An 18467-nucleotide genomic window follows, 5' to 3' on the forward strand; every position below is an offset into this window, starting at 1 on the left:
ATGGCTGTTTCCCCACCACCACTGCTACGTCACGAACTGTGGCTGATTTGTCGCACAGGAATATGAATAATAAATAATTATAATAAAATATTTATTGCATCAGACAATATATCATTGTATCGCAATCGTCAAAATATGACCAACGTTAAAACCACAGTTAACCCAATACAACCATTTACACACAGCCAGATATACATTTTCTTCATTTAAGCAAGTACAGCCACACTGACTTCAGTCATATAATCGTTTTTATTATCAAAGCGACTCATCATGAATTCCTTGACAGAGTAAAACGCCTTTGACTCCAATAGGCGTTTAATTAGAGCTTTGAATTGTTTTTGGTTTTTGAAATTTTTTATTCCGCCAGGGAGCTTATTGATTAATTTGACACCAACATGAAGACTTCAACGGAGTAATCAGATCAGGTAATCCAAAAAATGTAGTTTGATAGAAACCAATTGGTAAAGTTTTCAATATGTCACCAATTTGATTATACAATTGTTAGAGAGCAAAAATTTCAACGGAACACTTTTAAACCCGACTTTATTAATTTTTTAGAGTTGGAAAATGTTTGGCGCATAAATGGGCAAGTAATATAAAATCAATATATATATATATATATATATATATATGGGGTTGCGGTTGCTTAAAGGAACAAGCTAATACTCGTAGTTTCAATAATGATGAGGAATTAAAACAATCAATTGAAGAGGAACTTCTCCGGACACCGCAGAATTTCTTTGTAAAAATACTGTGTTTTTTACTGCTTTTAAAGTATATTTGTTCAAAATACCACCATTTTGTTTCAACAAGTGCTAGAGAGCTGAGATTTTTACAGAATATTTTAAAAATCAATCTATTTAATGAATTGTGAAGAGTTTGAAAATTTTAAGTGTATAAATAAGCAAGTAATATTAAATCAAACTTTTAAACCTCTTCGTGGGACACGTCATGCTACCTATTTCACTATGTTTACAGTTATAACATTTCAAAACATTGTTTGGAAAGTAATTTACTGGGTAGATATAACTCCGTTGCGATGTGCCCCTTAAGAGAACTCTACAGTGTTACTGTAACATGCCGTCATGTACGTTTAAAGTTTACATGAAGTGTAAAACATCCGGTTTCGTAGAGTGTTAGTATACGGCAGGGTGCTCAGAGCGCGGTATTTCGAGGGACAAAAACAATTGCCGAATAAACGTTGAAACTGCAAATATTCCGTAGGTATTAAGTAAGAATTCCGGGAAAAGGTCAAAATACTTTGAAAGCTATTGCCAAACTAACATAGCTTATACCATATTTCAATACTATATTTTCCCTAAGAGCCCATACCATATCTCAAGTTCTCGACTTATCATTGGATAATTGGAATCATAATAGTTACGAACTGTATACGATTGAATATATTTACCCTCCCCCCTTGCAAGCACAGCAATATCCTCAATCAACATGTGCTTGTTAATTCAAAAAAGTCATGATCAAGGGTATGATAGCCTTAGGAACGTTGAAAGTTTACCTCTTTTAGTGTTGTAAAATCATCGATGGTATCACCATCCATAGAGTGTAGAGTTGTGTCACCATCCAAGGATTGTGGAGTTGTGTCATCATACATGGAGTGTAGAGTTGTATCACCATCCAAGGAGTGTGGAGTTGGGTCACCATCCAAGGAATGTGGAGTTGTGTCACCATCCAAGGAATGTGGAGTTGTGTCACCATCCAAGGAATGTGGAGTTGTATCACCATCCAAGGAGTGTATAGTTGTATCACCATCCAAGGAGTGTAGAGTTGTGTCACCAACCAAGGAATGTGGAGTTGTTTCACCATCCACGGATTGTGGAGTTGTGTAACCATCCATGGAATGTAGAGTTGTGTAACCATCCAAGGAATGTAAAGTTGTGTCACCATCAAAGGTTTGTGGAGTTGTGTCATCATCCATGGAGTGTAGAGTTGTATCACCATCCAAGGAGTGTAGAGTTGTGTCACCAACCAAGGAATGTGGAGTTGTTTCACCATCCAAGGATTGTGGAGTTGTGTCATCATCCATGGAGTGTAGAGTTGTATCACCATCCAAGGAGTGTAGAGTTGTGTCACCATCCAAGGAATGATGAGTTGTTTCACCATTCAAGAAGTGTAGAGTTGTGTCACCATCCAAGGAATGTAAAGTTGTGTCACCATCAAAGGTTTGTAGAGTTGTGTCATCATCCATGGAGTGTAGAGTTGTATCACCATCCAAGGAGTGTAGAGTTGTGTCACCATCCAAAGAATGTAAAGTTGTGTCACCATCAAAGGTTTGTAGAGTTGTGTCATCATCCATGGAGTGTAGAGTTGTATCACCATCCAAGGAGTGTAGAGTTGTGTCACCAACCAAGGAATGTGGAGTTGTTTCACCATCCAAGGATTGTGGAGTTGTGTCATCATCCATGGAGTGTAGAGTTGTATCACCATCCAAGGAGTGTAGAGTTGTGTCACCATCCAAGGAATGAGGAGTTGTTTCACCACTCAAGAAGTGTAGAGTTGTGTCACCATCTAAGGATTGTGGAGTTGTGTCACCAACCAAGGAATGTGGAGTTGTTTCACCATCCAAGGATTGTGGAGTTGTGTCATTATCCATGGAGTGTAGAGTTGTATCACCATCCAAGGAGTGTAGAGTTGTGTCACCATCCAAGGAATGAGGAGTTGTGTTTCACCATTTAAAGAGTGTAGAGTTGTGTCACCATCTGAGGATTGTGGAGTTGTGTCATCATCCATGGAGTGTAGAGTTGTATCACCATCCAAGTATTGTAGAGTTGTATCACCATCTACGGAGTGTAGAGTTGTGTCACCATCCAAGGAATGAGGAGTTGTTTCACCATTTAAGGAGTGTAGAGTTGTGTCATTATCCATGGAGTGTAGAGTTGTATCACCATCCAAGGAGTGTAGAGTTGTGTCACCATCCAAGGAATGAGGAGTTGTTTCACCATTTAAGGAGTGTAGAGTTGTGTCACCATCTAAGGAATGTGGAGTTGTGTCACCATCCAAGGAATTTGGAGTTGTATCACCATCTACGGAGTGTAGAGTTGTGTCACCATCCAAGGATTGTGGAGTTGTGTCATCATCCATAGAGTGTAGAGTTGTGTCACCATCCAAGGAATGTGGAGTTGTGTCACCATCCAAGGAATGTGTAGTTGTGTCACTATTCAAGGAATTTGGAGTTGTATCACCATCCAAGGAATGTGGAGTTGTTTTACCATCCAAGGAATGTGGAGTTGTGTCACCATCCAAGAAATGTTGAGTTGTTTTACCATTTAAGGAGTGTAGAGTGTTGCCAACATTTAAGGATTGTGGAGTTGTGTCATCTTCCATGGGGTGTGTAGAGTTGTATCACCATCCAAGGAGTGTAGAGTTGTGTCACCATCTAAGGAATGTGGAGTTGTGTCACCATCCAAGGAATTTGGAGTTGTATCACCATCTACAGAGTGTAGAGTTGTGTCACCATCCAAGGATTGTTGAGTTGTGTCATCATCCATAGAGTGTAGAGTTGTGTCACCATCCAAGGAATGTGGAGTCGTGTCACCATCCAAGGAATGTGTAGTTGTGTCACTATTCAAGGAATTTGGAGTTGTATCACCATCCAAGGAATGTGGCGTTGTTTTACCATCCAAGAAATGTTGAGTTGTTTTAACCATTTAAGGAGTGTGGAGTTGTGTCATCATCCATGGGGTGTGTAGAGTTGTATCACCATCCAAGTAGTGTAGTGTTGTGTCACCATCTACGGAGTGTAGAGTTGTGTCACCATCCAAGGATTGTGGAGTTGTGTCATCATCCATAGAGTGTAGAGTTGTGTCACCATCCAAGGAATGTGTAGTTGTGTCACTATTCAAGGAATTTGGAGTTGTATCACCATCCAAGGAATGTGGAGTTGTTTTACCATCCAAGGAGTGTTGAGTTGTGTCACCATCCTAGGAATGTGGAGTTGTTTCACCCTCTAAGGAGTGTGGAGTTGTGTCACCATCCAAGGAATGTGGAGTTGTGTCACCATCCCAGGAATGTGGAGTTGTGTCACCATCCAAGGGATTTGGAGTTGTTTCACCATTTAAGGAGTGTAGAGTGTTGTCACCATCTAAAGAATGTGGAGTTGTGTCACCATAAAAGGAGTGTAGAGTTGTGTCAATATCCATGGGGTGTAGAGTTGTGTCACTATCCAAGGAAGTGAAGTTGTGACACTATTCATGGAGTGTAGAGTTGTGTCTCCATCCAAAGAGTGTAGAGTTGTGTCACCATCCAATGAGTGTAGAGTTGTGTCACCATTCAAGGAAGTGAAGTTGTGTCACCATCCAATGTGTGTGAAGTTGTGTCACCATCCAAGGTGTGTGAAGTTGTGTTACTATTGAAGTTACTTGATTATAATAAGTGGTGACAGTGTCTGAGGAACATTACAGGATAGTTAACAAGTGAGTGAAACAAATAAAATTATAGGGTGAATTATTTAATTGCTCAAAGCGACACCCTGTGCAACTGTGTCTGTTGGTGAAGATAATTAGAAATACAACCAGTGACTTAATGCGGTTATATTCTATAAATATACATACAGGGTGTTCAAAAGGGTGATAATATCCTGTGGGTCATATTATTCATCATTTCATACAAAAAAACGTCATATTTGTTTGTTATTTTGTATTTTATAAAAAAATTACCATCCCTAAAGCTAGATAAGCTAAATAAACCAAATTTGGCACAAAGGTTTGAATACACAAGAGGAAATTTTTAAAACATACCTGTTTTCTTTAATATTAATAACGAAGTGGCTTTTGATGAAAATATTTAATGTCACAAAACAAAAAAAGAAGTATAGTCAAAAAAATTAAAAAATATACTAGACACCAACTATTTTAAAAATGTCATTGCAATTATAAAGGTACTTACTTCAGCGAAACAGTCAATGCATAAGCGAGCACGACCACTTTACAGGTAGGCTCGCACAAGCCGGGAGCAGTAAAAAGTTTGTCTTTTGATAAGCATCTGCTGTTTAATGGTGGTTATGAATATTTTACAGGGTACTAACTATTGTTAAGCTGTACAGCTCCGTCGCCAGGTCGCGCCACCCACAAAGACATTTTTAGTTTCACGATTTTCAAATGTATTTATTTAATTATCTTTGAACACTCTATCAAAATTATTATTAAAATTAGAATTGTACTATATCAAAAGTTGATTTGCTATTTTGCTGTACTGACTGAAAAGTTCCAATCACTCCAAGAGCCAATGCTTTAAAAATGTGTTTTATTCATTAGCAAAACCGTAAATCTACGGAAATGGAATGGATGCACAATATATTCAAACGAATTACGTGGTTATCAGCACGTATTCAGTATAACTTGATTTTGGTGGTCTTGTAAACTGCTATATTTACAACCTGCAATAAAACCGATTAGAGTGAATACATCACACTAATTCGAGGGAATAATTCCAAATCGGAGGTATGGCTTAATTGTATCACTGACGTAATATTCAATCGTTAACTTAATGTTGATCGATTGCAAACATTTAAATCTTATGAAAAATGTATCAAAGTAATCTTTTTCAAATATGAGCAATATTTTGGACCTAAAAATAAAAGTAATATGACTTGAGCAGTATCTCGACAAGCGGAGCTCGCCGCCTGACAGTCAAACTTATTACACAAGTAATTATCAAGCCAGACAGCAGATGTCCCTTATTACACGATATTATATCTTCCTGCTTTTGTTATTTAACGTCCTCGGAATAACATCGCTTATTAAATAATATTTTCCTCTATGAAAAGTATTATACTCCAACTTTACCTTTGTATTACTCGTTCCAAGTTTTAATGTTGTCCTCGATCATTATTAAAGCAATTTTAAAACATTTTACTTTGTATTAAATCATAAAACACACACACACACACACACACACACACACACTCACACACACACACACACACACACACACTCACAAAAAAACACACACACACACACACACACACATATATATATATATATATATATATATATATATATATATATAAATCAAACATTTGCGTGTCCATTTCTGTAATTTCTAGTACACTTAGTGCCTTGGTAAGATGTACTTGATGTTTGATGTACTTACTTTTTTGTTTGGCCAAATGTGTTCACACCTTTAATATTTGAACAACTCTAAAAGAGAGGAAGAATTAAATTAAAAAGTTCACATTTTTTCTCTTTATGAAAATATATTACATTATACAGAGTTAGGGCCATCATTCTACAGCGATATGTTGTGTTTGAAACGAGAAACCTCCCTCCCTACTCTTGTAGACCCCAAGGCATCTGGAAAAAATACATTTTAACGCTAAAAATGTCCCAAAATTACTATTTTGTGGGTGACTGGTGTAGTGTATTTACATTAATTAAATATTTACATTAATTAAATGTTTTACTATTACCTCATTAAGATTTTATGTAAAGATACCAAAGAATTGCTATTTCTAAATATAGGTTACATATATTACATCAGCACATATCAACATTTTTAAGCAGTTCAAGTTTAGTATATTTCAACTCATGAAACCTATAATAATCCAGGTTGCTAACAAATAGCAAGATATGAATTTCATTATGCCAGTTAATAGCTCTCTTAAAAACAAAAAAATGTTTTACGTTAGAAGTCTAGCTTTATCTTAGATAGCTAGGAAATGGATCGAAAATACTAATTTTCATGACGATTGTATGCATTACACAGTTTTAAAATCCTGTATTTGCCGCAGGTTCTTAACGAATAATTAAAAAAATGTATTTAGCTTTTTATACACTTTTCTCTGTTAGATGCAGCAGTTCAAGCAATTATTACTCCAACAATTACGTAGGTTCCAAATATTTCGGTCCAACAATTATGTTATTTGACTAACCTTATTTAGAGATGTTATAACTATATAATACGTTCTTTTTACCTGGAACAGAAGTTACTACAGCTCTTAAGATCTCTTCTCCGTTTTCAGAGTAGTGGAGCCGTGATGCCTAATCCAAGTATTTAAACCTTCTCCGCAAGTAGTAGTCCGTGCTCGTTACATCCGGGTACATGGGTGTTTAGTTGACGGTCCACATCTCCCAATTCATTTCAGAGGATATTCCTCTTCCTGAATGTTTGCACTGTTTCAGAGTAGTGGAGCCGTGATGCCTAATCCAAGTATTTAAACCTTCTCCGCAAGTAGTAGTCCGTGCTCGTTACATCCGGGTACATGGGTGTTTAGTTGACGGTCCACATCTCCCAATTCATTTCAGAGGATATTCCTCTTCCTGAATGTTTGCACTGTTTCAGAGTAGTGGGGCTTGATGCCTAAACCAAGTATTTAAACCTTCTCCGCAAGTAGTAGTCCGTGCTCGTTACATCCGGGTACATAGGTGTTTAGTTGACGGTCCACATCTCCCAATTCATTTCAGAGGATATTCCTCTTCCTGAATGTTTGCACTGTTTCAGAGTAGTGGGGCTTGATGCCTAAACCAAGTATTTAAACCTTCTCCGCAAGTAGTAGTCCGTGCTCGTTACATCCGGGTACATAGGTGTTTAGTTGACGGTCCACATCTCCCAATTCATTTCAGAGGATATTCCTCTTCCTGAATGTTTGCACTGTTTCAGAGTAGTGGGGCTTGATGCCTAAACCAAGTATTTAAACATTCTCCACAAGTAGCAGTCCGTGCTCGTTACATCCGGGTACATGGGTGTTTAGTTGACGGTCCACATCTCCCAATTCATTTCAGAGGATATTCCTCTTCTTGAATTTGTGCACTGTTTCAGAGTAGTGGGGCTTGATGCCTAAACCAAGTTTTTAAACATTCTCCTCAAGTAGTAGTCCGTGCTCGTTACATCCGGGTACATGGGTGTTTAGTTGACGGTCCACATCTCCCAACACCTGGAACAGAAGTTACTACAGCTCTTAAGTTCTCTTCTCCGTTTTCAGAGTAGTGGAGCCGTGATGCCTAAACCAAGTATTTAAACCTTCTCCGCAAGTAGTAGTCCGTGCTCGTTACATCCGGGTACATGGGTGTTTAGTTGACGGTCCACATCTCCCAATTCATTTCAGAGGATATTCCTCTTCTTGAATTTGTGCACTGTTTCAGATTAGTGGGGCTTGATGCCTAAACCAAGTATTTAAACATTCTCCACAAGTAGTAGTCCGTGCTCGTTACATCCGAGTACATGGGTGTTTAGTTGACGGTCCACATCTCCCAATTCATTTCAGAGGATATTCCTCTTCTTGAATTTGTGCACTGTTTCAGAGTAGTGGGGCTTGATGCCTAAACCAAGTATTTAAACCTTCTCCACAAGTAGTAGTCCGTGCTCGTTACATCCGAGTACATGGGTGTTTAGTTGACGGTCCACATCTCCCAATTCATTTCAGAGGATATTCCTCTTCTTGAATTTGTGCACTGTTTCAGAGTAGTGGGGCTTGATGCCCAAACCAAGTATTTAAACCTTCTCCACAAGTAGTAGTCCGTGCTCGTTACATCCGGATTGTTGATTCGTCGTACCATAAACCCTTGTAAAATACTTATCATCGTTCATTTTATCAGGCGCTACAAACAAAAGTTCATTCTTGTAAGGTATGAGATTCAACAGGCAATCTTTATGTTAAACACGGTTTTAATTACTAGCGGTTTTAAATTGTCGTGCTTTGCAAAATAAAATAAAATCTTCTACAAAACGGACTATAAATTATGCTTATAAAGTATTACGTATTCTGCATTTACGAATGTTCTGTTTCACATGGGTGTATGGTTATTAAATTGGGTTTTCTCGTATTAAAAATTTACGAGATGAAACACATGGGTTTGGATATCGCTGAGGTCGTAGTCATGAATACTCGTTTTGAAAGTTTACTTATATGTTTAATTGTGGCAAATAAACATAAAAGCACCACTTCTAGATGTTGAAAATAAAATAATAATGTATTGCTACGTTGCTGCCAAATAGAGTGACAATGAACTAAATGATATCATGGATGGGGACCTAATGGCTCCAATGTTCTATGGGAATTTTGCATACGAACTTAATGATTATTAAGACTTTAAAATGACTTCCCTTCACGCTGATATCAACTCACAAGCGCGGGAGTAAGCACCTTGGCTCGTCATTGGCTTCGCATCTAAAGTGAAGAATAGTAAACTAGAAGTGTAAAAGCACTTGAATTTGAAATCAGAGACTCAGTTGAACTCGCGGACAAGGCGTGCGAGATGTTGCTCGGCAGCAGGAACGGCAGCCACAAAGTTCACGATAGAAAGATTAACACGCGTGCCAATTAGGTTATGAATCCGCCAAGAATTTAGTTCCAAGAACATCGGAAGTAACTTATATTAACCAGTAACGAGTAACAGGGTTGCGAAAATATGTATTACATAAAATGCAACTAAATAACGATACAGATTTCCCCCGTTCTTTGTTTTCGCAAATTTGGTTACTCTAAAATACATATATATAAATTCTAAATAATCAAATAAAAATTTTCAGTACTACCCACATTCAAATATAGTAATACAACAATCATAAAGCGCGGGTAATACTAGAGCTTCAACAAACTATCGCCAGATGGCAGGGCAATGCACTTTTTTAGTATATGCACTATCTTTGTATCTATAATGAATGCAATTATCCAGAAATACCATCAAACAGTGTAGGTCAGAGCGGTCTCCATTCGCTACAGCGAGGTTTGAATTTAGTTGTTCTTCACGAGAATAAGAGTATTTCAAACGAAAGAATCGTAGATCTGTGTAGTGTAGTGTTCGTGGGAATGCAGCGCCGCATTCATACAGTGTATTCATTCATTCAAAGAATGGTATAGGTGTTTAGTGCAATATCGCGTTTAAATCCTCTGAGACTCGCTGACAAAGCCGAAACACGGACCGAATAGGAGACTGCAAGGCTGGAATTGTTCCTAAGAAGCTAAGTTTTACATTTCACAAGCATAATATACCATACATTTCAAAAAATACGAATATTTACAAATCTGACTAACTACATTTACAACAATTTAACTAACCACCGCTTTCAATATTTAAAATTCTAAACTTTATTTTAACACACATACAAAAACACAGACAAAACTTTTCATGTTCGTTTCCTTCCTTTACAAACATGCAGGATTTTAATTGTTTCCTTCTTTTATACAAAATCCATTACACATGTATTCCCTTAAATAATTTCATCTTAACTAATTGCTTAGAATTTACCAATTTTTAACATTTTGGAGTTAATTTTAATTTTATATTTGACAGCAAGTGGTTTATTAAACTATAAACGCTACAATTTAATTTGCAATAATATGCATTTCTTAATGTAATTGAAGATCTACAATTTGCACCTTTTTTACATCTAAACCTATTCAGTATGTTGGATTATACAATTACTGGACTTAAAAAGTATACAATTCTTTAAATACCTAAAAATTTAGGCGCTAATGTTGCATAACATTTTTCCATTTTATAACTTAAATAGTGAGTTCTTATCTACACTAAATAATGTAACTTAAAAGGATGTTTTACATTTTGTTCAGAATATTTTTTACTATTACTATTATGTGCTACACTTCTTTTTAAATTAACTACAGCTCTCTTCAAACCATTTACGATAGATTTCTTAGGCAAATTTTCACTGATTAGATCATTTAGTTTCGATAAATTAAGTAGCGCATTATTAGGCCTACAGGTATGACGAACATTAAATCAAATTCAGCAAATCCGGTGCTTTCATCATGGGCGGTTTTCAAACTTAGTTATATATAACCTAGGTCTTTAACCTAATTACTAAGATAATTGTGATAGAAACTACGCAATAATATTCAGCAAATCCGGTGCTTTCATCATGGGCGGTTTTCAAAATTAGTTGTATATAACCTAGGTCTTTAACCTAATTACTAAGATAATTGTGATAGAAAACTACGCAATAATATTCAGCAAATCCGGTGCTTTCATCATGGGCGGTTTTCAAAATTAGTTGTATATAACCTAGGTCTTTAACCTAATTACTAAGATAATTGTGATAGAAACTACGCAATAATATTCAGCAAATCCGGTGCTTTCATCATGGGCGGTTTTCAAAATTAGTTGTATATAACCTAGGTCTTTAACCTAATTACTAAGATAATTGTGATAGAAACTACGCAATAATATACATACATTCCTAATACACCTTTCTGACTGATTTCCATTTACTCTGCAAGGGGCTAGCCTACGGTGTTCTACAAAATTTTTAAATAACATTTTTAAAATCTAGTGAAGAATCCATTTCAGAACACTTGAATATTCTACACCCCTTTACCGTTAGGTGGTTCAACATTCTCTAGACTCCTTTATAGCCACTTCTTGAAAAGATATTAGCTACGTCTCTGATACTGTTACGTAGTAATACATATAAAATGCTTAGTAGACTCATTTTTAATATAAGAAAACCCCTACTCGTTGCACTGTGTCTATTCATTCTTAACTAATGGAAATGTTTTGACAAATTATCTAGGTATAGCGATATCGCTGATTATTCTGTAAGTGTTCACTATAGGGTTTACCTGAAATCCATTGGGATAGAAACAGTTGTAACAAGGCCAGTTGCAGTCGGGAGTCGTCACGCTCCCCTCCTCACTTTCTAACCGGGACAGGTAGGAAGCATCATCATAATTCTGCGCAGAGCCGTCCCTCCCTCAAATTGTCGACCTTTAACAGTACGTGCTTACCACACGCCTCACAGCTCCGCGTTCTGCTCAATGGGCACAAATGTCTTAGTAATTCTCTGTCTAAACTCGTGTTCGGCCTTAATGTGCGTTCATAAATAGTTACCTAGCTAGCGTTGATAGGTTCGTAAAATGTTCCTACGTTAAACGGAGTGTTTGCATCAGTTAAATATCACAGAAAGCAGGAAGAACAAAATAACCAAGATATAATGAAATGGGTACCATATTATGATGTCAACCGTGTGTCAACCTATTTTGACTATCTAAAACTAAAAGATAGGCTTTGGTGGTTCGGAAGTCACCTTTAAGTCGTTGGTCCCCAGGCTAAGTGTTAGAGAGGGCTTCTTAACCCTAACTTCGCCTGGCAAAATAAGACTACATTACTTTTTTTTTAACTTAAATATCGAGAGATTACCGATAATTTTAAGTGAAGTAGGGATTAATAAAGGAAATGACACCATAATTCTTTAAAATTTAAACAGTTCCTTTTCTATCAATGTGTATATCTTTCCCCGCTTATAATTGTTGTATGTTGCTGCCACTGTAGAAAAATAGATTGTACAACGAGAGTTTGTGTAGTGTTTGTTCATTATGACTCATTAAGTCGAGAATATATTATCTCATTACACATAGTCTTATAATTTCTTCTGAGGTCTTCTGCACCTCTCATGTCGAGATTCCATGTTAAAATGAGGGATATTTGATACTATCTCAGGCATGCCACTAAACTTTAGAAGGGGAGGTTACCTCTGTTCCAGCCTCAACTAGTGCAAGCGGTCAGTGGAAAGTCTCGCGCACTCCAAACACCACCCATTGCATGAAACCAGATATAGTCATCCTTTTAGCTCAATGTCCCGATGATTTTAGTCAATGACGTGCCGCTTCTGGACATTCATTGTGGTTTTCAGATGTAGTTGACAAGAGTTCTCTCTGTACCCAGTGTAAGTTCTATTGACAGATACAAACCAGCAATACATTAATTTCTTGTTTGTTTTGGAATTATACTGACCTACAATACGTCACATTATGTTTCAGATCGTGTGTTGAAGGAGCTACTGGCTGAGGACCGGGGATCATGAAGCTGTGGAAAAATAGTAGCCCTCGTCAACAGAGCGAACTCGGATAGAGCCGGAGTATGTGAGGACCCCAGACGCACCGATGGACGCCTTTAGGCAATGTGTCCTCCTGGCACTCGTGTTGTTAGAAGTGGCAGGACGCTCCGAGGACGAATGTGGGAGTGGAAGAGCGAGTTGTGAGGTGACGGCGGTCCAAGAGGGGATGGTGAACTTGGTGTGTGGAGGAGACCTGTACAGATCAAGCAATACTGGCAGACTCGACTCGAATAATGGGCGACTAGGCGAACCCATCGACCGGCGCAATACAAGTACACTGGACAATATTAAACCAGAGAGTGAAGGAACAGATGGAACAATCAGTGATAAAGTGATTACACAGCCGGCCGATGGGCTTTCCGTCTACACTGCGACAACAGACCGAGGGCCGACCAGAGCCGCACCCATCGACCGGCGCAATACAAGTACACTGGACAATATTAAACCAGAGAGTGAAGGAACAGATGGAACAATCAGTGATAAAGTGATTACACAGCCGGCCGATGGGCTTTCCGTCTACACTGCGACAACAGACCGAGGGCCGACCAGAGCCGCACCCATCGACCGGCGCAATACAAGTACATTGGACAATATTAAACCCGAGAGTGAAGGAACAGATGGAACAATCAGTGATAAAGTGATTACACAGCCGGCCGATGGGCTTTCCGTCTACACTGCGACAACAGACCGAGGGCCGACCAGAGTCGCACCCATCGACTGTGTGTGGTACAACTGTACGACAGAACAGAAAGTGCAAAGTCATTGGTCTACAGTCACTACAGTGCAAGTTACGTTGTTAAGAAATATAACGTTTTTGGATGTTTCTCCTTTCCAGAATGCGAGGACTATTATTCTAAACTCGTTTGGTTACTCTTCGTTCGTGACTTGTGGTGCTAAAAATGTTACGGAACTCTTGACCTCGTCTTCTAATGTTGACAATCCTTTCTTTATCCGGCATATGACAGGTCTGAAACATTTAGATCTTTCAAACAACAAAATTACAGTAATACCAGTTGATGATCTACCTAAATCTGTATTGTATTTAGATTTATCCTATAATTACGTCGGGATCGGTAAGAGTATTATCCTTCCTGAAGCTCTCAGAGTACTGAATATTTCTTACAATAGCATAACAAATGATAAAGACATTATTTTAAAAGGCAATCTGACAGTATTAGATCTGAGAGGAAATAAATTGGTTTGCGTTCCTATTCTTGAAATGAACAATTTAGAAGAGCTATACATGTCTGAAAATAAACTATATGTTCTAAAAGGGGACGTTTTTACTAACTTGACATCACTCGTGGTTTTGGATCTTCGAGGAAACTGCTTGAATAGTCTCGAGGAGACAGTGTTTCAAGGGTTGCACAAACTGCAGAGATTGGATATGTCCGAAAACAACGTCGTATCTTTAGCACCAGCAACCTTTCAGTTTTTAAGTAACCTTATCGCTTTATCGCTGTCTGGTAATTCAAACCTAGGAAATTTACAAAACGTTGAAGACGCGTCTTTTTTGTTTGGAACTGGTCAACGCCTTCAAGTCATTGACGCATCAAAAACAAATCTAACAAGGATACCTTCGACATTAACGAGATCCGTAAGAAAACTAATTATTTCAGACAACCTTATTGGTGGTATCCAGTGTGGAGATCTGGACAGTTACCCGTTACTTCAAACCATGCAAATCTCCAACAATCTGATTTCTGACATCGAAGAAGACGCTTTAGGAAGACTGGATTTTCTTTCAAATCTTTTATTATCCGGTAATAAACTTACCGTTATTCCTAAAAGCCTTCCCAACCAGTTGCAAATATTTGATTTGAGGTGTAACTCTATAGAGAAACTCACAAAGTACGATTTTTTGGGTCTGCAGAAACTTCAAGTACTACTGCTATCAAGAAACAAAATAACCATTATCGAAGACGGTGCTTTTGGACAGCTAACCACTCTAGAGGTCTTAGATCTCTCCCACAATCCTATCAAATCCTTGTCCAGAACGTCATTCTTAGGGCCAAGAAAGTTAAGAGAAATTTACTTGATTTCATTGAAAGATCTGATCCCCATTCAAGAACCATTTTCATTTCCAGCCCCTGAATCCGCTCACTTGGAAGTTTTAAATATGGAGTCCAGTCCGATTCTAGCCACACAACTCATGGAAGATGTCGCTGCCCTAACGATGTTCCATGAACTGTTCGAGCTCAATTTGAACCACTGTAGACTGTCCACCCTAAGGAGTGATTTACCTGCGTACCTTCCGAGACTGCACAAGTTGGAACTGACCGGTAACAAGTTTAACTGCACCGACATAGTCTGGCTAGTCAAGTGGCTGCAGGCTCTGAACATTTCGATGCGAGACACCGGTAGATTCAGACGAGAGATATATAACTTAAAGGATATATGTTGTGAAGAAGCCACCGAATCTAAAAGTTACGACGAAATGACTGTAATATGCGCCAGCCCCGCGTATCTCTCAGGAAAACAGATCATCTCTCTCGAGGAGGAAGATTTCCCTGATTTGAAGTTAACGAGTTCTCCGCATCCGCCAGCGAGTCAAGTTTCTATCACCACATCTTATCTCGCACGTTCTCGCCCGAACTCGGCGAACAATACATCATCCTCAGTATTAGGTATGATCGACACGCCGATCAAAACAACTCTATCTATTTATAACGTTACTCAAATCGCTTCTTACGAAGTTTCAACTACACACACAATATCTCGAACTTCTCTCGAAAATACACTGTTGAACACTATTCCTCACGAGCCGAATCTCAAAAGAACAGAAAGTACTGAATTTCAGGACACTGCGACCCGCGTATCAAAGGTGGAATTTTTAAAAACGTGGAGCGAAGATATTTCGAGGAATCGATCGGCACAAAAGTGGAGGTATTTAAATAGTGAAACAAAATACCAACTAGCGACCTCAGAGCCGATCGTTTCGTTACTAAACGACACAAACACTATTCTGAGTGATTATGACAATCACATGAACGAGTCGATCAGCTCGGGAGTGTACATGGCACACGGGCTTTCGGCGCCCTCCCACCCGGGCATGATGGTCTTCCTGGCGATCGTCGGTATCTTCTTCCTGGCAGCGTCCACGATGGTGTACTCGCAGTGTTCGCGTGCCAGGAGAGCCAGAGAGTATCGGCACCACCAGGACATAGAAGTCTCCAGTTTCGGCGGTAATGAACTGTGGTGACCTCTACTTACCGATCCTAGGGAAGGTTTGAGGTGAAACCGAATAAGTGTAAGTCGTGGCTTCGTGTGAGTTCAGCCATGTGGTCGGCTGATACAACTATTCAGGTATTCATTCATTGAATGTTCCAGGCGATTCGAGCAATTTATTTTAATTATTTCGAAAGAACGTAACGAGTTACGGATTTGTCTTTTGAATTTATTAGCTTTATTCTAAAATATTATTCTAAACTACTATCGACCACGAGTATATGTTGCAGTCACGTTTTCAATTTTCAATACTACCATTCATATTGAAAAGTGCGGAGCACAGTACCACAAGAATATTTCATTTTCTTAGTAACCTTAATAGCAAGGTCATCATTTACTGTAGTCAGGTGTGTAGCTTAGTGCAGAATATATATCCAGATTACACTAGAGTCTAATGTAGAAATATTGAAAACTGTATTTTACTATCACAATTGTTATATGCACATGCAGTAAATCAAAATTGAGATTTTCAGCTATGGTTTTTCATTACTCTGAGAAACAATGCCAGTTGTTTCAGGTATTATGTTATACAGTTGGCCTCTGTTTGAAATTTCAACTTATTTCAATCCTGAAAGCTAAGGTTTAGTAAAAAGTCTATTCTCAAATCCAAGATGTATTTTGAAACATTAAAAAAGTTAAGGTTTGATAAGTTGTTGGTTCCCTCTCCGTAAAATAAATATAGCTTTATTATTTTATTATATATTATTTATTCTAACTTAAATTTTAGATTATAGGGGAGTTTTGGGAGTTAATAATAGTATTTTCATTGATCTACCGAAGTTATTGACAAGAAGTGCATTAGTATAAAGTGGCGCAGTTGTTCTGTATTAATGTAATGTTGAAAATTTCGTAGAAACATCGTCTTCCTGTAAAACGTCAGTATTAACACTTTAACTAAAACCATAAAAATTAATGATAATAATATAATTTGATGCTTTATATGTCAATAAATATTGTAAATTTGACATGCTTTATTTTACATTAGGCAATTTAATTGTAAGCACATTACTTGTAAACTATAAATGTCAAAATATATATTTGGGGATTTTGTAAGAATATTATATTTTTTCAAATTTGTATTGAGGTACGGAGTAGTTTTCCTAATGTTTGTAATATAGTTAAAGAGAATATAGTCAGCGGAAGTGTATTTAGATTTAGTTATTTGTAATAATACCTTTTTACTTGTAATGTAGTATGTGATAAAGCTTTGAACCAATAATTTAGTAGGCTTTGGTTTTAATAATGAGGTTTGTACTAATTATTAATTATAATGTTATTAGTTTGGAATACTAAGTGTAATGAAATTCAAATTTTAACAATTAACCTATGTTTACAAATATATTTATAACACATCATAGTTTGTACAAATTATAAATGTAATTATTTTAAAATTTATATATAATATTAAGTGGGGGATTTGAATGGTTCATATTTACTATATAGTTGTTTCACAAAAAATATCCTTCTAAAAAAATTAAGTTAACGATTCTAACCAAATTGTAGTTTATTGTGGGCTGAACAAATGTAACTAGCATCTAGCAGCAGTTGAGGTAAACATGTAAATAGACTTCTTATATGACCTGTTTACCAACTCGTTAAGAAAGAAATGTTAGCTTAAGGTTTTCTATTGTCTAAACCAACATGTAAATATCCCTAGGTTGTGCAATAAGCAATCAGATAAATCATTTATTTAAACACTCGTTTGTTTTATTAAACCGTACATCCGACAAAGACTTCAAAAATCAAGATTCTTGTTTCTGATGCTGAGAGAAAAACTATTCTCCTAGCACTTGTACAAAACAAAAACATTTTATCAGAATGTAAAATGGATATTAAGAAGGTAAAATTGTAAGCTTTATTTCCATAAGCTTAAAATTCATAATAGGTACTCAAGAAGACGTAGGAAGGTAAGATGTAAATTTAGTAAAATAATCTATACAGATCTTAAATATATAATATATTACAAATCTAAAACAAAGTTTTTTATATTATATTAAAGTAGTAATTTCTTTAGTGGAAAATTGGCCTATTTAGGATTGTATGTTCCTAAAGGCCGAGTAACACATTTAAGCACTTAACTGCTGGTTTGCAACAGATGTTAGTAATTGACAATTACGAATGTATGTTATCCTTTGAGGCAGGATGTAAATCTTGATTATGAAAACTTCTCAGTCAAGAACATAACTCGTTGTGTTTTAACGTTATGTTTGTATTATAAAATATTTTCCTCCATTCGTTTTTAAAACTAAGATCTTTTCTTGTTGCCTTGAGGAAAACATTAGTAAATAACGGCAAGTAGTGTATCCATACATGTGACGATATTGATCACTTTCTTGTGCTCCAAAAACAGCAAATAATCTAGACCGTTTGAGCTGTTTAACGTTTCATCAAGATGTATATTTAAAAGCCTACTGGTTGTACTACAAGTTTTG

General features: G+C 37.1%; 1 protein-coding gene across 1 annotated transcript in view; it reads left to right on the forward strand.

The window, feature by feature from the left end:
- LOC124370060 overlaps positions 1-17732 on the forward strand; it is a 68092-nt gene extending 50360 nt beyond the window's left edge. Inside the window, exon 2 of the mRNA XM_046828378.1 lies at positions 12731-17732. Within this exon, the coding sequence (XP_046684334.1) occupies positions 12854-16009 (3156 nt within the window). The 5' untranslated portion in view covers positions 12731-12853 and the 3' untranslated portion in view covers positions 16010-17732. The remainder of the gene's footprint in view (positions 1-12730) is intronic.
- The last annotated feature ends 735 nt before the right edge of the window (positions 17733-18467 follow it).

This window comes from Homalodisca vitripennis, chromosome X, assembly GCF_021130785.1.
Source record: "Homalodisca vitripennis isolate AUS2020 chromosome X, UT_GWSS_2.1, whole genome shotgun sequence".
Classification (NCBI taxonomy): Eukaryota; Metazoa; Arthropoda; class Insecta; order Hemiptera; family Cicadellidae; genus Homalodisca; species Homalodisca vitripennis.